The 17361-nt window shown below is 36.9% G+C and overlaps 1 protein-coding gene across 1 annotated transcript in view; it reads right to left on the minus strand.

The window, feature by feature from the left end:
• Wdr92 (dynein axonemal assembly factor 10) overlaps positions 1–17361 on the minus strand; it is a 30023-nt gene that overhangs the window by 12005 nt on the left and 657 nt on the right. Inside the window, exons 2-5 of the mRNA XM_083137332.1 lie at positions 12011–12111; positions 9153–9283; positions 5043–5144; positions 3203–3318 (exon numbers count right to left, since the gene is read on the minus strand). Of these exons, the coding sequence (XP_082993458.1) occupies positions 3203–3318; positions 5043–5144; positions 9153–9283; positions 12011–12111 (450 nt within the window). The remainder of the gene's footprint in view (positions 1–3202; positions 3319–5042; positions 5145–9152; positions 9284–12010; positions 12112–17361) is intronic.

Genomic DNA, 17361 nt, shown 5'->3' on the forward strand with positions numbered 1-17361 from the left:
TATCTAGAACCTTACATTTTATGTGTGAATGTCACACACGTAACGATGGAATGCCTCTATGGCATTTTCTTTATTTAATATAAGCATTGTTACTTTTGAGTTATTGTGGAGGGGGTGGGGTTGCATCTCTTTGCCTCATTATAAGGATGCTTGTGACTTTTAAATGATAATAAAAGCAATATAACATGATTTAAAAGAGATTTTGTGATTTCCTTTAAATTTGAGTACCATTAGCAAACTATCTGGGACTCATGTTGTAGCTATGTTGGCTTGGAAATATATGAAGGAAGCATTATTGCAGTGAAGAAGAATCTCGGAACTAAGTCAATTATTAAGAAATAATAAATAACCCGTGGTGCAACAGCTGGTGAGGGCCAGGGCCTAACTACCGACTGCTGGCCTCACTCCCACCTACCGAGGTGGGAGATCATCCAAGCAATTACGGGGTGATGTGTGGTCAGCACGACGAACCCCCAGTCGTTGTTGTAGGTTTCCATGACCAGGTTATGCTACACATTCATAGCTCCCCAGTTTCCTCATGATGGTGGATGGCCACCGGTCCCATACAAGGTCGAAATCTCAGGAGAAAAGTTGTTACACTTGCTCCCAGGAGACTCGAACTTGTGCATGGCCATTAGATGGAGCCCAAAGCCTGATGCCTTAGACCTCACAGCCACGCACTAAGTAAATTGCAGACTTTTTTTTTTTGGGACTGTGCATATAGCCACAAACCTCAACTGGACTCGCTCCTTTACAAATTACATAATACTGAATTGAATAAGTTCCTCTCCTTATTACTTTAACTACAAATACAACTAGAAATGTCTTTATGTGTCTAATAATGTCATTATTTCACTACTAATAACCTCAAATTCAGATTGTGATCATGTAGTGTTGGCTTCTTCTGTGGATGCTGTTTAGTAGGGGTAATACTTTCTACCAATGTTGGATACATTTAAATGTTCTGACGTAAGAATGTAATTTTTATGTGGTGGTTTATATACTTATTTTACTTGTAAAATAGTAAGTGTATTTTTGAACAGTGTCTTTGAATCAAGGCAAGTCTGGAAGTGTGTTACTGATTAATAAATTAAGATTTTTTGTTCACAAGTTTATTTTTATTTTTCAATCTATCCTAATACTTATTACACAGTATGTGGAGATTTTTTTATTCTAGTAGAAAGTGAAGTAGATATTATAATCTTTTCATGTATCACAATTTTTAGAACAACTGGAGCAAATCATGATAAAAGATCCATTGGCATGTACAGTGAGATACATAAGTATTACCAAGCAAATTGTCCATCGCCATGTTCATTTCCTTTCTTTTACTCGATGACAGCTTCAAGAAGTGAAACAAAATGCAAAACAAGTTGCTGATATCTTCTGCACCATCATCACATGAAAAATACAATCGTATAAACCACATAGGATGCATGAAAAAAAATAATGAAGCCAGCCATGGACAATTTGCCAAGCAATACTTGTGCATCCTACTGTACCTGTCCTGCTATATCAGTGCTATTTCCTAAAAATCAATGCTGGTATACCTGAATGGAAAAATGTTGTACACACACACACAATGCCCTCAAATGAAATTCCTGCTGACATGTACACTCAGAGATCCAGATCATGAGCTGTTACTGGGTGAAGCAATCATCATTGTTTGTTTGAATTGGGTTTTAAGTCCACTTATGTAGACTTACTGGGGAATGATGCAAATACAATAAAGAATAATACTAAAATATTTTTCAAAGCAGATAAGGAGATAGATTTGGAAGTTAGCAAAGATAAATATATGCTTACAGGCCGAAACCAAGTGTTAGGTAATAATCAAAATCTAATTATTGATAACCTGTTTGAGCCAGTTTCCAAATTAAAGTACTTAGGAGTAATACTAACAAATGAAAATGATATGAAAGAGGAAATAAAAAAAGTAAAGTGCTTCACTGTGCTTAGCAATATGCCAAGAAGGCATATAGGGAGTGTGGGGGTAACGCCCCACACTTTCTTGATCCGGTCGTGAGTGGGGGTGATGTGATCAGCATCATGCCCCTGACTGCCTTTACCTCCCAGGGTTTCCCCCAGGTACCCATGTTATTCGATGCTGGGGTGGCGCCGGGGCCACTTCCAACGTTAGAAAAGTCCCGGATTTGAACCAGCCGGGGATCAAACCCGAGACGTTTAGCATGGTAGTCAGACGCGTTACTGACTGAGCCAACGCGGCAGGCTTAATTCAGGAAATGCATGTTACTTTTCTCTTCATGAACTTTTGTCTTCTTGTTTAATATCTAAGAAACTAAAAGTTAAAATATACAAAACAGTAATTTTGCCTGTATTATTATACAGATGCGAAACTTGGTCCCTTACATTGAAAGAGGAACATAAATTGAGAGTATTTGAAAATAAGATCCTTAGGAAAATCTTTGGACCTAAAAGGGATGAGGAGACAGGTGAGTGGAGAAGGTTACATAATTTAGAAGTACATAATTTGTATTCATGTCCAAATATTATTAGAATGATTAAATCAAAAAGACTTAGGTGGGCAGGCCATGTGGCATGGATGGGAGAGGAAAGAAGAGTTTACAGGATTCTTGTTGGGAAACCTGATGGTAAGAGACCAGTAGGAAGACCAAGACGAAGATGGAGGGATAATGTTGGGATGCACCTAAAGGAAGTTGGTAGGGATGGAAAAGAGTATATAGATCTTGCTCAGGACAGGGACAGATGAAAGGCATGTGTTGCTGCAGCCATGAACCTTCGGGTTTAAGAAGGCTAGAGAGTTAGTTAGTTAGTCCACTTTATGCACAGATAGGCTAATCAGGATTGGACCTACAGTTTAAGTGAAATCCGAACCGGTGTGCAACGTGCCTCTGGAACATGACATTTCTTTTATCAATTGATTTATTTTATTGGTGCCAGAATCTATTGGTAAACTGGCATTGTAACAATCCAGTGTAGTAGTATAAAACACAATATATAGTGATTTTACGTTAATGAAATATTCAAGGATCAAAAGGTCTTACTTAAGGGTATCAGCATCAATGAAGTATCAAACTAATATTGTCTACTGAAGTTTAAAGTTTATCTACAGAACAAGTAAATACAGTGGGTGCTTTAACATATTTCATGTGCTATATTCTAAAGATCCATCAAACAAAAATAACCACATGCTATACCAAATAATGCTCACTATACTGACCCCATTTTTTATGTTGGTTTCCCAATGCAGAGCCATTGTCCGTAAGTCAAACATCTTGATATCACCATTGTCATAGCCAGCACACACCATGCGCTCCTCCATGTTATGTGCATTTCCTGCAAATCAAGAAAGGCAAAAACAACAATGAAGTGCTCTATTTTCTCTATTAAATATGTACAGTACATAACCTAATAGTCTAAAAGCACAAGTGCATCATAAATTGTCACAATGTTTGCTCTACAAAACACTGATTATGATTGATTTGGTATATGTTACTTTGAACTTCTGACACTTTTGTCCAATTGCGAAGATGAGGGTGAGTGATGATATGATAAAATTGATGAAGAACACACAAAGAACACCCATGTCCAGGCTGGAATTCGAACCCGGTACCACCATTGATTCGAGTCTGGCAAAGGATGAACATATGTTTTCATAAGTTTTACAATTTGCGTCAGAGTGTGTGTGTGTGTGTGTGTCTATATCTATATCTATATATATATATATATATATATCTATATATATATATATATATATATATATATATATATATATATATATATATATATATATATATATATATATATATATATATATATATATAATGGATAAAAGCAAGGAGGGCCCAAAGGGCTAAGTAAAAATCAAATAAGGTAAAAGAAAACACTCACCGGACAGTAGGAAAATTCAAAATTTTCGCTAATTTATAGCATTTTGAATTTTCCTACTGTCCGGTGAGTGTTTCCTTTTACCTTATTTGATTTATATATATATATATATATATATATATATATCCTTAGCTTCACTATGAAGCAAGTCTTTTTACAGTTATTATTTATGATGAAACGAATTTCCAGTTGATCTATACATAGATTATTTTCTTTTGGAAGCACTTCCCTTCAATGTCGCCGCAGAGAAGGGGTTAAATGAGTTTTTACACCACATACCCACTTCAATGTGATATTTTTTGCGATAATAAAATGTGACTGCCTCTCCCAAAATACAAATCACTTTCACAGTTCCTATCCTTTGTCCCCGCCCCATTTTTTTCTAGTGCATAACTATCAAGAAGAGAGCTTTAAAATGAGAAACTGAACACATGGTCACCCTAATTAATGATAAAGAAAAATGATAATAGGTGTTTAACCTTTAAATACCAAGATGTGATGTCACATTTAGGTACGGTCGATAATGCCGGGATGGACATAATGCTTTTGGTTTGGAACGTACTGTGACTTAGGTAATGTTTGAAGATACATGATTTCCATCCTACACGAGCCTTGAGGCATCCTAATAGTAATTGGTAACGTTAAATTTGGTTCTGGCCAAATTTTAGAAGAAGCAAAAAAAATATTTAAAATGGCTCTTACATTATATTTTTTTCTCTGAATGTATCAGCAGCATGTGAACAATTCTTGCCACAAGAATGGAACATATATCAAACAGGCAATTGCTAGTACCATTTTGAAAACTTTATGTCTTGGCGTTGCATATGTGGGGGCCTGATGAAGTATAAATTTCGTAAAAAAAATAAGATCTTTTTCATCTACTTCTACTTGATAAATGAAAATTAGGTTTTTATATAGGTTTATATATAAAATTAGGTTTTATATATATGTATATATTTTTTGCTTTGAAAAGCTTGAGGGAATTTTAGAAAAACAAAAAACAGTTTTTACATTAGAATATTTTTTCTCCCAGCAGTAAGTGCAATTCTTGCCATGAGAATGGAACACAAATGAGGCAATATGCAGGTACCTACTGAACTCTTATGCTGAACACTTACATCTACGTTCACCATGTAGGAGGAAATACTGAATTTCTCCTACACTATAATTACCAAAGGCAACTGTCCAACAGTCTCTGCCAGCTTCCTTTTCTTCTGGTTGTATTGTTGCAACAGGTTTGTCTTTCTGTCTAGGATCCCATACTTTCACAGTACCTAGAAAAATAAACAGGAATGATGAAGGGTTGCGCTAGCAATGACATGGGCATAAAGTACCCATTTTTTAATCTACATATAGTAATAACACTACCATTATATTATTATTAGGGCTTAGCTGATACTGATGCCTATATTCTTTCTTATTCCCACCAATAATGATGCTTCAACATTTTAACATTCAAATATTCTATTGACATTATATATGTATCTACCAGGGAGCTTTGCTTTAAAATGTTCACATGAGAATTCATAACATACAAATTGCTGCCATTACAGTGCAAAAAACTAATTCTCCACACAGTTTTGGTGCAAACTTACTGAAAATGTAATATTTTGCATAATTCCTGTGAAATTTAGTAGATTAAATCCCAACCAATACTCTCAGTGCTCCATGGCAGAATGGTCAGTGCAACATGCTACGAAGCAGGAGGTGCCCAGTTTGACCTTGGGTAAGGCTTGTGTATCAATGTGTTTATTCCATCATCCACTGCATCACAATTACCCCGAGGTCGAAAAGCTTCACACAGTAATCGAAAGAGAAATGAAAGCAAGATACTCCTGATAAAGGTTGACAAAATATTTATTTATATTCATAGACATAGACCTTTGGTGAAAGAGCATGGAAAATGTCAATTAGAGAAATTGTTAGTTTTCTTTTTAACGCGTTAACTGCCAGAGTGATTTCACCAATTTTGCCTCCCGCGTCAAAGTGGTTATTGGACTTTATTTCACAAATTCAAAAAACTTTGCTTTCTCGCCTGTAAAAAATAGAACAGTCAAAAAACTTTTAATGTGCACTCAACTTCCAAGCCTTATGCGCATCATTGTTATATGAGTACTCGTGACCAACGACTCCCTAGGAACAACAAAGTTAAGCCAGTCAAGACACATGCTTCGGTCATAATGACCAACATGGTGTAGTTGGTATTCACCAGTTTCGGTCATTATGATCGACATGGCAGTTAACTGTTAAACAAAGATATTACTTTTGATCCATTGACATACAAGGTGTGGCTAGAAAGAAACCGGATTGATATTGCTGTCGACAAACGGCAAGCACATCAAGCTCAAGCGGTGCATGAGTGTATAACGTGATATCCTGCCTATCGACTGTGTGATTGCCCAGGGTGTGCGGAAGTCAGTGCCGCTGTAGCTTGTGGACGAAGTGAACCGTACATCTGTGCTCCGTTGGAAAAATGTTAAGTGTGCAAGTGGAACAGCGTATCAATGTGAAGTTTCTTATGAAACTCGAAAAATCCGCCACAGAAACTTATGGTTTGTTGAAGGAAGTGTACGGAGATGAGTGTTTATCACGCACGCAAGTGTTTGAGGGGTTTCAAAGGTTTAAAGAGGGACGAGAGGTGACCGCGGACGACTTGCATTCTGGACGGCATTTCACGTCAAAAACGGAATCAAACATTGCAAATGTCAGTGAATTGATTCGAATTGGGTACCCGAAGGTCAAACTGTCAACCAACATTATTTCATTACTGTGCTGACGACCCTTTGTGTTCGAGTAAGACGACGACGACCTGATTTGTGGAAAAGCAAGTCATGGATTCTTCATCAGGAAAATGCTCCTGCCCACACGGCATTGTCAGTCAAGGCTTTCTTGGCCAATCATGGGATCCCAGTCTTAGAACATCCACCCTATTTGCCGGATCTCGCTCCGTGCGACTTTTTTTAATTCCCAAAGGTCAAATTAGCACTGAAAGGAACCAGATTTATGACCGTAGGATCTGTGAAAAGAAAAGCGACTGAGGTCATGAACATGACTTCAGAAAATGATTACCAGCACTGCTTCCAGCAATGGAAGATTCGTAGGGAGCATTGTATCGATAGTACAGGGGAGTACTTTGAAGGGGATAATGTTCGTATTGTACAAAATAACCAATAAAAAAATCTGTAGCAACAGTCCGGTTTCTTTCTAGCCACACCTCGTACCTGTGTGTGTACAATGAATTTGAAATTGATAAGAAATAAGAACATGAAACCCCCCCCACACATATATATACATATATATATATATATATAATTATAACAATAATGTGAAATACATAGTGGCCACGGTGGCTCAGTTTGTAACGCATCTGACTATCATGCTAGAGGTCCCGGGTTCAATCCTGGCCGGTTCAAATCCGGGAACTTTTCTAACGTTGGAAGCAGACCCGGCACCCACCCAGCATCGAATGACATGGGTACGTAGGGGAAACCCTGGGGGGTAAAGGCGGTCAGGGGCATGATACTGATCACATCACCCCCACTCACGACCGGATCAAGAAAGTGTGGGGCATTACCCCCAAACCCCTTATACACCTTCATGGTGTGGTGCTAAGCACAGGGGAGCACTTTACTTTACTTTTTTATGTGAAACACATGTGCAGCATGCACATTCCATTCTACGATTGCAAGAAATGGATAAAAAAAAATTCTAATAAAAAATAATTACAATAACTAAACACATCAGATTGCATTAAAACATGACAAATACCAGAGGCATTCGGGAGATGCAGCGATGACCAAGCAAAATAATAAAAATATTGCATTTTGTATATTTTAGAGAAGAAGTAAAAAAGTAAGTCAGAATACTACCATATTTGTGCGAAATAAGCCAAGCGACAGCATGAAACAGCTCGAAATACGCAAAAGATTCGCTTGTTGTTGTGCATCGAAATGAGGCCCCCAGTACTACTTCTCGTCCCGATCCCTCCTGCCAAGTTTATTATTGAAGGCAATGGTGTTCGATGGCCCAGCTGATCGCAGAATGGTGCGAATCTCCCTGGTCTCTGCCGGTGCCGAGAACAGCCAAACCCTTCCAAACAGGCAGACACCCTACAAGGTCCAACGACCTGTACTTTCCCTCACTCTGGAATGTCTGGGTCATAACAGGCCCTTTTTCAGCCCCCATGATTACAGTTTACAGCCACAGCTTCTCTGGAGTCATCAAGATTCTTCCGAGTTTCCAGTGGTGTGCTCAAGGATGGGTTGGTGAGGGTCATAATCCCGGCTTACGCTCAATGTTATTTTTTTTTTTTAAAAAAAGGAACAAACAAAAGGCAGAAAAAGATGGCAAAATGAGGAATTCAGGAATGACTACTAAAAAGTACATGTAACCCCTTCCCCTTCGAAAATCCACTTGTTAAGAGGAAAAACACGCATGGAACGATATGAAATCTGCTTTTCATTATCAAAAGAATTTGCGGTGAACCATGGTTTGCGTGGACCTCAGCTTCGAGGTGAGGTAAGCATCACCATGCTCCAGTCACGTCAGGTGTTAAGAAACGGGACACTCACCACTAAGCTTGTCTTCACCTGCCGGGGAGCTTAAACAAGTCCCAGATGCATGGCACGTTGATAGTAAATGAAGCAGAGCTCAGTGAGGCTTACCTCACCTCGAAGCTGAGGTTCATGCGATTCGCGTGGGCCATCGCTTCGAGGTGAAGTAAGCGTCATCACGTTCAGTATGAAAGAAAACAAAAAGTAGCCTAAAAAGCTGATTCTTCTTACCTTTAAACATGACAATTGAGGTGTTTGCATTTCAGGTTCCTTCATATTTAATAATTCTCGTCGTATGGGATAGAATTATGTGTTTTTGTAGTTGTAAGGTCTGTGGTATGAGCTTTTCCGTTGAATTGGCAATGACCTTGGCGTTTATTGCAAAGAAATATTGTGACCCCTCCACCTCCGTTGAAAGATCGGCCCTGGCGTTTGGCAAATCTTGCGATGACTACGTAAGAATGTCACACTTCGCCACTGACAAATAGCACACATTAGAAGAATGTGGGCTTTATATAAACATTAAAATTAGAATGTAAAATATGACATAAAAATCAGATAAAACTTTAAAAAAATACAGTAGAGAGTGAAAGTTCAGAGGTCCATTGCAAAGCTAAAAGAAAGGTCAGGGAAAAGTGACAAAAAGACTTAAATTTAATTTAAGCACCTGATCAAGCTAAGAACTGTAAGTTAATTTTAGTTAGTAACAGCACCAAATAGCAAACTCACCATCTCTACTTCCAGTTACAATTTCTGGTGCTCCACACCCTATACTTAATCCTCCTACTGCATCAATGCAGTTGATAATTTCTTTGTGTCCTTTTGCAGAATACACAGGAAAGGTTGTGTCTTCCAAATTCCTAGAGAACAAAGTGGTAATGTCAGAGTTGGTCATCATTAAAAACTCATCCAATTATGAAAATATCACACTATGAAACTACAATTTTAATTAATGAGAGAAGGAGAGGGGCGATAGAATAACAAGTATCATATAATGCAACCATTGCATAAGTTATTGTATTTGATGCTATGATAATGTAAACTAATATGATCAATCTTAAAGGCATGAAAGAAGTATGATAACATAATGCTTCGGAATCGCATATTTCATTTGATGTATATCATGAAATAACACCTTGGAAATGCTAGAAAATGTGTTAAAAGAACTTAGCACCCAGTACGTTTGATTGATTGGATTTATTTTACTTCACTTTTTGTGCCACTTTTGGCTAATTTGCAAAGATGGGGATGAGTGATGATATGATGAAATTGATGAATGGGACAGTCATAAACATCAATGCCCAGGCTGGGATTCGAACCCAGGACCCCTAGCGTCGTAGCACAATGTGACTAACCACTGTGCCACGGAAGGTCAGCGAGCACCCAGTATGAACTCTATTATTACCAGAAGGGGAGTCATATACAAGGTGTCCCATGTAACTTGACAAATCGAAATATCATGAGAAATATGCATCAAACAAAAAATGTTCCATATGAAAGTATAATAGTATTGTGGGGGCAAGTCACCTACTCTACAATGAACCCACCTTGCCACCCCCCTGAGGGGGAGGGGTCAACTTTAAAATGTTAAAAGGGAACCCCTATTTTTTATTGCAGATTCGAATTCGACGTCCGAAAATACGTAGGTTTTGGATTGATTTGGTGTTTTTAAGTCCACTATATGCACAGTAGGGCTAATCGGGACTGGACCTACAGTTTTAAAGTGGGATCCGAACACCTATGTGCCTCCACCAGGTATCGAACCTGGGACCCTTTGATTACAAGGCAAGGACACAACTACTGCACCATCGGGGAGGCCCCAATACATAGGTTTTGTCCGACACATATTGTTCCCACTCGTGATAGATAGAAGCGCAAGTCTTGGTTGTGTCTCATAAATGCAGTGGCTGGCAAGTGTGTGAGGAGGGATACTGTGACCTAGAAGCATTGTGCTCATGCTCTCAGTAGTCAGTGATTATATGATCAGTGCAGTGTGGCCACAAAGAGTCGAACGACATAGTTACGTGGGCTATTCAACAACATGGATTATCTATCCGTAGAAGAAAAAATTGAAATGATCCTAGTTTATTGTGAATGCAGAAAGAACATCGATGATGCTGTGACCCTTTATGCGGAATGTTTTCCTGACAGGCTACGATCACATTCTTCGTTTGCTCGAGTTGTCAAACAGTTTCATGCCGAAGGAAGTGTACAACCTAAAAAAAGGGTTCATAGAGCAACTGCCACTGGAGAGCATAATCAAATTGCAGTTCTAGCCGCGGTGGCTCATAATCCCCAGGCGAGTACACGAGTAATATCTTCGCAGTCAGGAATTTCTCGCAATAGTGGTTGTAGAATATTGAAATGTCACAAATTTCATCCCTATCATGTGTCCATGCATCAGGAACTTCATGGTGACGATTTTCACAATCGAGTGGTGTTTTGTGAATGGGCACACAAACAAATACTAGTTGACCAGCAGTTCTTTCGTAGAGTAATTTTCTCCGACGAGTCAACCTTCACAAACCACGGTCAGGTTATTCGTCACAATATGCATTATTGGGGTGTGGGAAACCCACATTGGTTGCGTGAAGTTGAACGTGAACGTCCTTGGTCAGTTAACGTGTGGTGTGGAATAATAGGCGACAAACTGATTGGTCTATATGTTATTGACGGTACCTTGGACAGGCACAAATATCAAATGTTTTTGCACCGACATTGCTTGACGACGTAAACCTTGCACTGTGACAGCACATGTGGTTCCAACATGACGGTTGTCCAGCTCATAATGCAATAGTAGCACGGGAGGAATTAAACCACATGTACAATGCTCGTTGGATCGGTAGAGGTGGTCCGGTGTATTGGCCTGCCAGATTGCCAGACCTTACATTGCCGGATTTTTTTTTGTGGGGATATTAAAGATATCAAGATGTGCTAACAACCCGTGCAAACATGATCGAATGAATAAGAAATGCTTGCGCACACATTAATGCAGATACATTTCTGTGTTGTGTTCAATCATTTGAACAACGGATGAACAAATGCATTGAAGTTCGAGGACATCATTTCGAGTATTGCATGGAATAATTGCTTCTAGCACCCTGATGGAGAGAGGCAAGGGGACTCACCCAAAACAAGCACCCCAACGGTGAGAGACAAACGGACAGCGCCATCTATGTATCACAAGTGGAACAAAATGTGTTGGACGTATGTTCCGACGTCGACTTCAAATCTGTAATAAAAAATAGGGGTTCCCTTTTAACATTTCAAGGTTGCACCTTGCCCCACCTCGCCGGGGGTGGTGGGGTGGGTTCATTGTAGTATAGGTGACAATACTATTATACTTTCATATGAAACATTTTTCGTTCAATGCATAATTCTCGCGATATTTAAATTTGTCAAGTTACATGGGACACCCTGTAGAGTCTTAGAGAAAGTCCCATCAAAAGTAATTCTTGCTGCATATTTATCTATTTTATCTGTTACACTACATAACCACAGCATTTTAAAATTATCTCCACTCAAACGTACTATCTTGTATTACAATTGCCTGTCATACAGGCATTTAAAATAAAATATATTCTTACCATATATTTAATCTGCCTTCAAAATCACCTGTAGCTAAGTACCTCTCCTTTAAATTAGAAGCACCAAAAGTTCCACACTTGAAGGATTTTGACTTTTCTGTCTGAAATATTAATAAAAGTACATGTAGAAATGCAACAGGATGAATAAAAATAGTTTGTAACAAATAAGCATTGTACAGTGCAGTCAGTACAGTAACAAAGGTAGGAAAATCACGCTAGTTTAGAACAATCAAGATAACATCTTCCACCACATTCAAGTAAAACTTCTTCCTCATAATTAAAGTTCATATTTTGCTTCAAATGTCTATTTGTTCCTGTGAGTGAATTCTTAATCTTTCTATATAAAACAAATGCCAGTGATTTTGCTTATAATTGACCAGTTCTGTTTTCTTCAAATGAAGAGAGTGAACTAACAATGAGAAGGCTGCAAAGAAAGTGATTTAGTTTTATTGTGCACAAAATTTTACAATCATTTTCTTAAATGTTTTATGGTGATGAGACAAAGATGTGGCAACATTGAAAACATGATGCCAGTAGTCCAGGCTGGGAACGGGTTTTCTTTATGAATGTCTCTTCATCAATTTCATCATATCATCACTCATTCTCATTCTCATTGTCAGGATTGACAAAAAGCAAACATTTCCAAACAGCTACAACTAAAAGAGAAAACCAGTAACAGAGCTCAAATACATTCTGCTAAAACTTTCTTTCCTATACACATTACACTACTTCCCTGCTTAAAAAAACCTTAAACTTACATTTTTGATGAAAGGTGAATATCAGTTTTGGCACTTAATTTCTGCTATTTGCATAATTGATGATTAAAAATGAAAAAAGCACACTACATAAAATGTAGCTTGAAATGTACTGAAAACAAAGTTTTTTTTTTATCCTAGTTATCTATAACTTTCTTCAGCTGAGTTATCAAATTTATCATAACTATGTGCAAAGGCCAAAAATGTGTACAAACATGGTACCATTTTAAAATGAAGTATAATAAAAGAAAATAAAAACTTGGCGCATCAGATACTGTTGCCTCAAAATATTGTCCAATTGTATCTAGTGAAGTAGAACGAGTTTTTTTTTTTTTAGTACTTATAAAAATATTCTAGCTGAAAACCGTAGGAGTTTCAAGGTTGAAAATTTGAATAGAATACTTTATTAGTCATTAGACAACATGATTGCAATGGACTTCGTCCTAATAAGTATATAAATGTTAATATAAAAAAATACAAAAGAGAAGAAAATTAAAAATACATATTAAAATAATACACATTCAACAATACAGTTTGCAAATTAAACTACATGTTTTATTACAGCGAAAGCAATTGGAAAATAGTACTCTATTTTGATTACAATACAAAACATGTACAAAAACCCATTTTACAGCTCTGTGATGTATTATGAGTAGACATTTACATTTTACAGGCCCTGACGGAAGTGTTCTTCAAATTCCGTGACACTATATATACAATATCGTACTAATATATTATTAATGTATTTAGCAAACTGCTTGTTTTCCAAATTACGTATAGAAGCTGGTAGCAAATTGAATAATCTCATTCCATTATGTTTAAAATTTTGTTGAGTCTTGCATAGTCTAGCGTACGGCATTTCAATATTCAGATTGTGCCTTGTATTATAGTCATGTACGTTAGATCGCAACCTAAAACTGGGGAGGTTTTCCTTTAGGTACATTAAACTATGATAAATATTTATAGAGGGCACTGTCATAATACGGTATTCCTTAAAGAATTCCCTACATGACTCCATATCCTGTACTCCTTTAATACAATGTATAGCCTTCTTTTGCCATTTAAAGACTTCCTTTGCACCTGTAGAGTTTCCCCATAGTAAATTTCCATACAGTAAGTGTGAATGGAAAAGAGCGTAGTACATAGAGATCATCATTTCCTCACTTACAGACCTTTTCAATTTCCGCAATACATATAAGACACGGGCAAGTTTCTTACAAAGTTCCTGGGTATGAACTGACCAGTTTAATTTTGTATCTAAATATATGCCAAGCAATTTTACATAATCCTGATTTTATTTAAGGTGCATGGTGGGTTATTTAAGTAGAAAAAGTGAGTTTCTGTTTTTGTCGTATTTAATACCAAGCTATTTTGTTTTAAACCATAAAGAGGAAGCATTTAACATTTCTTTATTTTTGATACTAAGGTTACGAATACTATGATCATTTGTAATAAAGGTAGTGTCATCAGCATAGATAGCTGTTTTATACGGTAGGCAATTAGGTAGGTCATTCATATAAACTAAAAACAAAAATGGACCTAATAGTGATCCTTGGGGGACTCCAGACAAAACGTCTAGCTCTTCAGATTTCTTATTATTAAATTTTACTATCTGTCGCCGATTAGTGAGGTAAGACTTAAGACAAGATAATTCAATACCCTTTATACCATAATACTGTAGTTTTTTCAGCAAGATTTCTTGCGCAACTGTATCAAAGGCCTTACTTAAATCTATCAAAGTAGTACATGTATATGAGCCAGACTCGAAACCATTAATTATCTCATTTACGACCGTCTCTATCGCATTAATAGTAGATAGCTCCGATCTGAATCCAAAGTGGGCTACATTAATAAGTGAATTCTGTTCAAAATATGGGGTCAATTACTTTTTTATATAATACTAGGCCTATATAATTTTAGAAAACACTGGAACAAGGGATATAGGCCGGTAGTTACCAGGGTTATCTCTATCACCCTTTTTGTGGATAGGGACTGTTATAGATATTCTTAGGTTATCAGGAAAAATACCATCATTTAATGTCCCATTAATAAGATATGTAATTGGAAGTGCTATTATGTCAATTATATGCTTTATAATAAATGTTGATAGACCGAAAAATCTTCACTATAGGAGTTTTTAATTTTCGACACAATAATTAAAATTTCATCCTTACTAATCTGTATCCACTTAAGGTTTATATGATTAAATTGTGGGAAACTTTGCCTCCCAAGATAGCCATTAAGGTTATTGTTGACATTGTCTTCATAGTTCACAGGAATTTTGTTTGAATGTTCTTCATTGTTTATAAAGAAACTATTAAACTCATTGGGTGATATTTGGCAACTTTGTTTCGTACGTTATCTTAGTTTCCTTTCTGATTACTGACCAGGCAGCTTTGCATTTATTACTTGCCTTAGCTATGTACTCTTCATTAGCTTTTAGATTAGCTAATTTTATTTCCTTTCTAAAATTTTTTTAATCTCATTATAGTTCAATTTAGCAGTTTGATCGCCATTTTTGGCATTATCATGTAGTCTGAGCATAATAGCTCTAAGGTTCGCTAATTTAGGAGGGAACCATGTTAGATGTGTTCTCATTTTCTTCTTACCAGTGCTGCTAGTTCTGTATTTTATTGGACAGCACTCATTATAAATATCAACAATTGCATGTGTAAATTTGTTCCATGCTTCAGTCAAATTATTACAAGTACTTAACAATTCATAAAAATTTATTTCATTAAGGCTATCTCTAAGGTTTCTTATCTTAGTTTGAGCAAGCAATCTTAAACTTGTAGTTTTTGTGGTGGGGGGGTATAAATTAAAATTGGTAAAATAAGCCACAGATCGCTGTGGTCTGATAAACAGGGATCAATAGTTCCACAGGATATCATATTTCTGTTAACATTAGTGATCACATTATCAATGCAAGATTTCATTCTAGTTACTTGATCATTAGCATAATAATAATCATAAGACCTGAGAGTATCACAGAATGATTTCTTTACAGCATTATCAATTACAACATTTATGTTTATATCTCATAAGTAAACAACATCAAATTGTTTATACTTATCAATGAACCTTGTAAGTTTTTCCTATTGTAACAAAAACATATTTAAATCTGGGTAAATTTCTCGTATCGGACAAATGGATATCTTCAAATTTACAGGAGAAATTACTTACTGAATGCAGTTTCTTTAGACTTGTGGAAGTTCGGGGAAGTGTTTTCCCGCATCGTTCATTGAATTTTGCCGGTAAATCATCAATTTTTCGATATAAACGAAAGCTCTTCCATCCATTTACTTCCAGGTGGATGTAGCCTGTCTCTGATGACATAATCCCGGTCAGTGTTTCCAAACACGTGTTTTTGTAACTGAAGAAGGTACGTTTCCGCAAATGGTTTGTGGGGCTATGTATCAATGGTTCGTGGGGCTATGTGTCAATGGTTCGTGGGGCTATGCGAGAATGGTGTGTGGGGCTACGCATATTTTTTTTTCGAAACCAATTTTTTACTATTGTAACCTATAGGGACCCTACCTAACCTTACCGGAAATGGTTCTAGGGGCTATGTATGAATGGTTCGTGGGGCTATGCATCAATGGTTTGTGGGGCTACGTAGGTATTTTGGTGCGGTGGGGTGGGGTGGAAACACTGCATGCCGAGTACGGTAGTGAAACTGTGACCGCCATTTTGCATGTTACCGAAGGCAAAAAAGAAACGAAGAAAACTTACTCAATATGTCGCAAATAGAGCTTATTTCCGTGAAATAAGCGAAATGCCACCTTCAGCAATGTTTCTCAATGCAGAATACGTAAGTACGAATATTCAAATTAAATGAACTAGCAAATTTCAGCCGTTTGTCCGATACGAGACATTTACCTTAAATCTGAATTAGGAATGCGGTATATGAATATGACCACCACTTTCAAACTGTTAAATACAATGCCGGTAAGATATAGTGTTCTAATCAAGTGCAATCATGATCTGAAAGGAGTGTAATATTTATTTAATTTATAAAAGAGCAGTGCAAAGTAAACAAGAGTGTGGAAGAATTCAGAACTGCAATTTTTACATGCTAAATCGTATACAAGGTGAAAAAAGGCCAAAAATCTATTTACATGTAGGGTTTTTTAAAGTAACTGAAAGAAAACATAAAAAAGGTACGTTGTTTTCCTAAAGTGCATATTTATTTGCATATTTTGTACATTTTTCATGCATATTCTAGATAGTTTAAGTGCATAACTATCTAGGCTCTAATTATTACCATTGACAGGGATTGACCCATCCTTAAATCCTTCTGTTGTTAGGTTAGGTGGGTCAGGCATAGGATCTTAACATTAGAATAGTGTCCCTTAATATATCCATCTGATATTTTGGTATTTAGCACAAAACCAGCATTGAGCCTCGACATAAAAATCTGCTAGAACTCTGTACCTGAAAACAACCACAAACCAAGAACAACTGCTTGCTGCAAAGTGTGGATGCTCACGTAAACATATTTTCCAACTATAATTTATCTGGTAAATGATACTTAGTGAAGCCTTTAACTGTCAGTTTGGAACTTACTTCTTAAATTATTTCCAGTACTCTTCTATA

Source organism: Lepisma saccharinum, chromosome 16 (genome assembly GCF_977018435.1).
Source record: "Lepisma saccharinum chromosome 16, izLepSacc3.1, whole genome shotgun sequence".
Taxonomy (NCBI): domain Eukaryota; kingdom Metazoa; phylum Arthropoda; class Insecta; order Zygentoma; family Lepismatidae; genus Lepisma; species Lepisma saccharinum.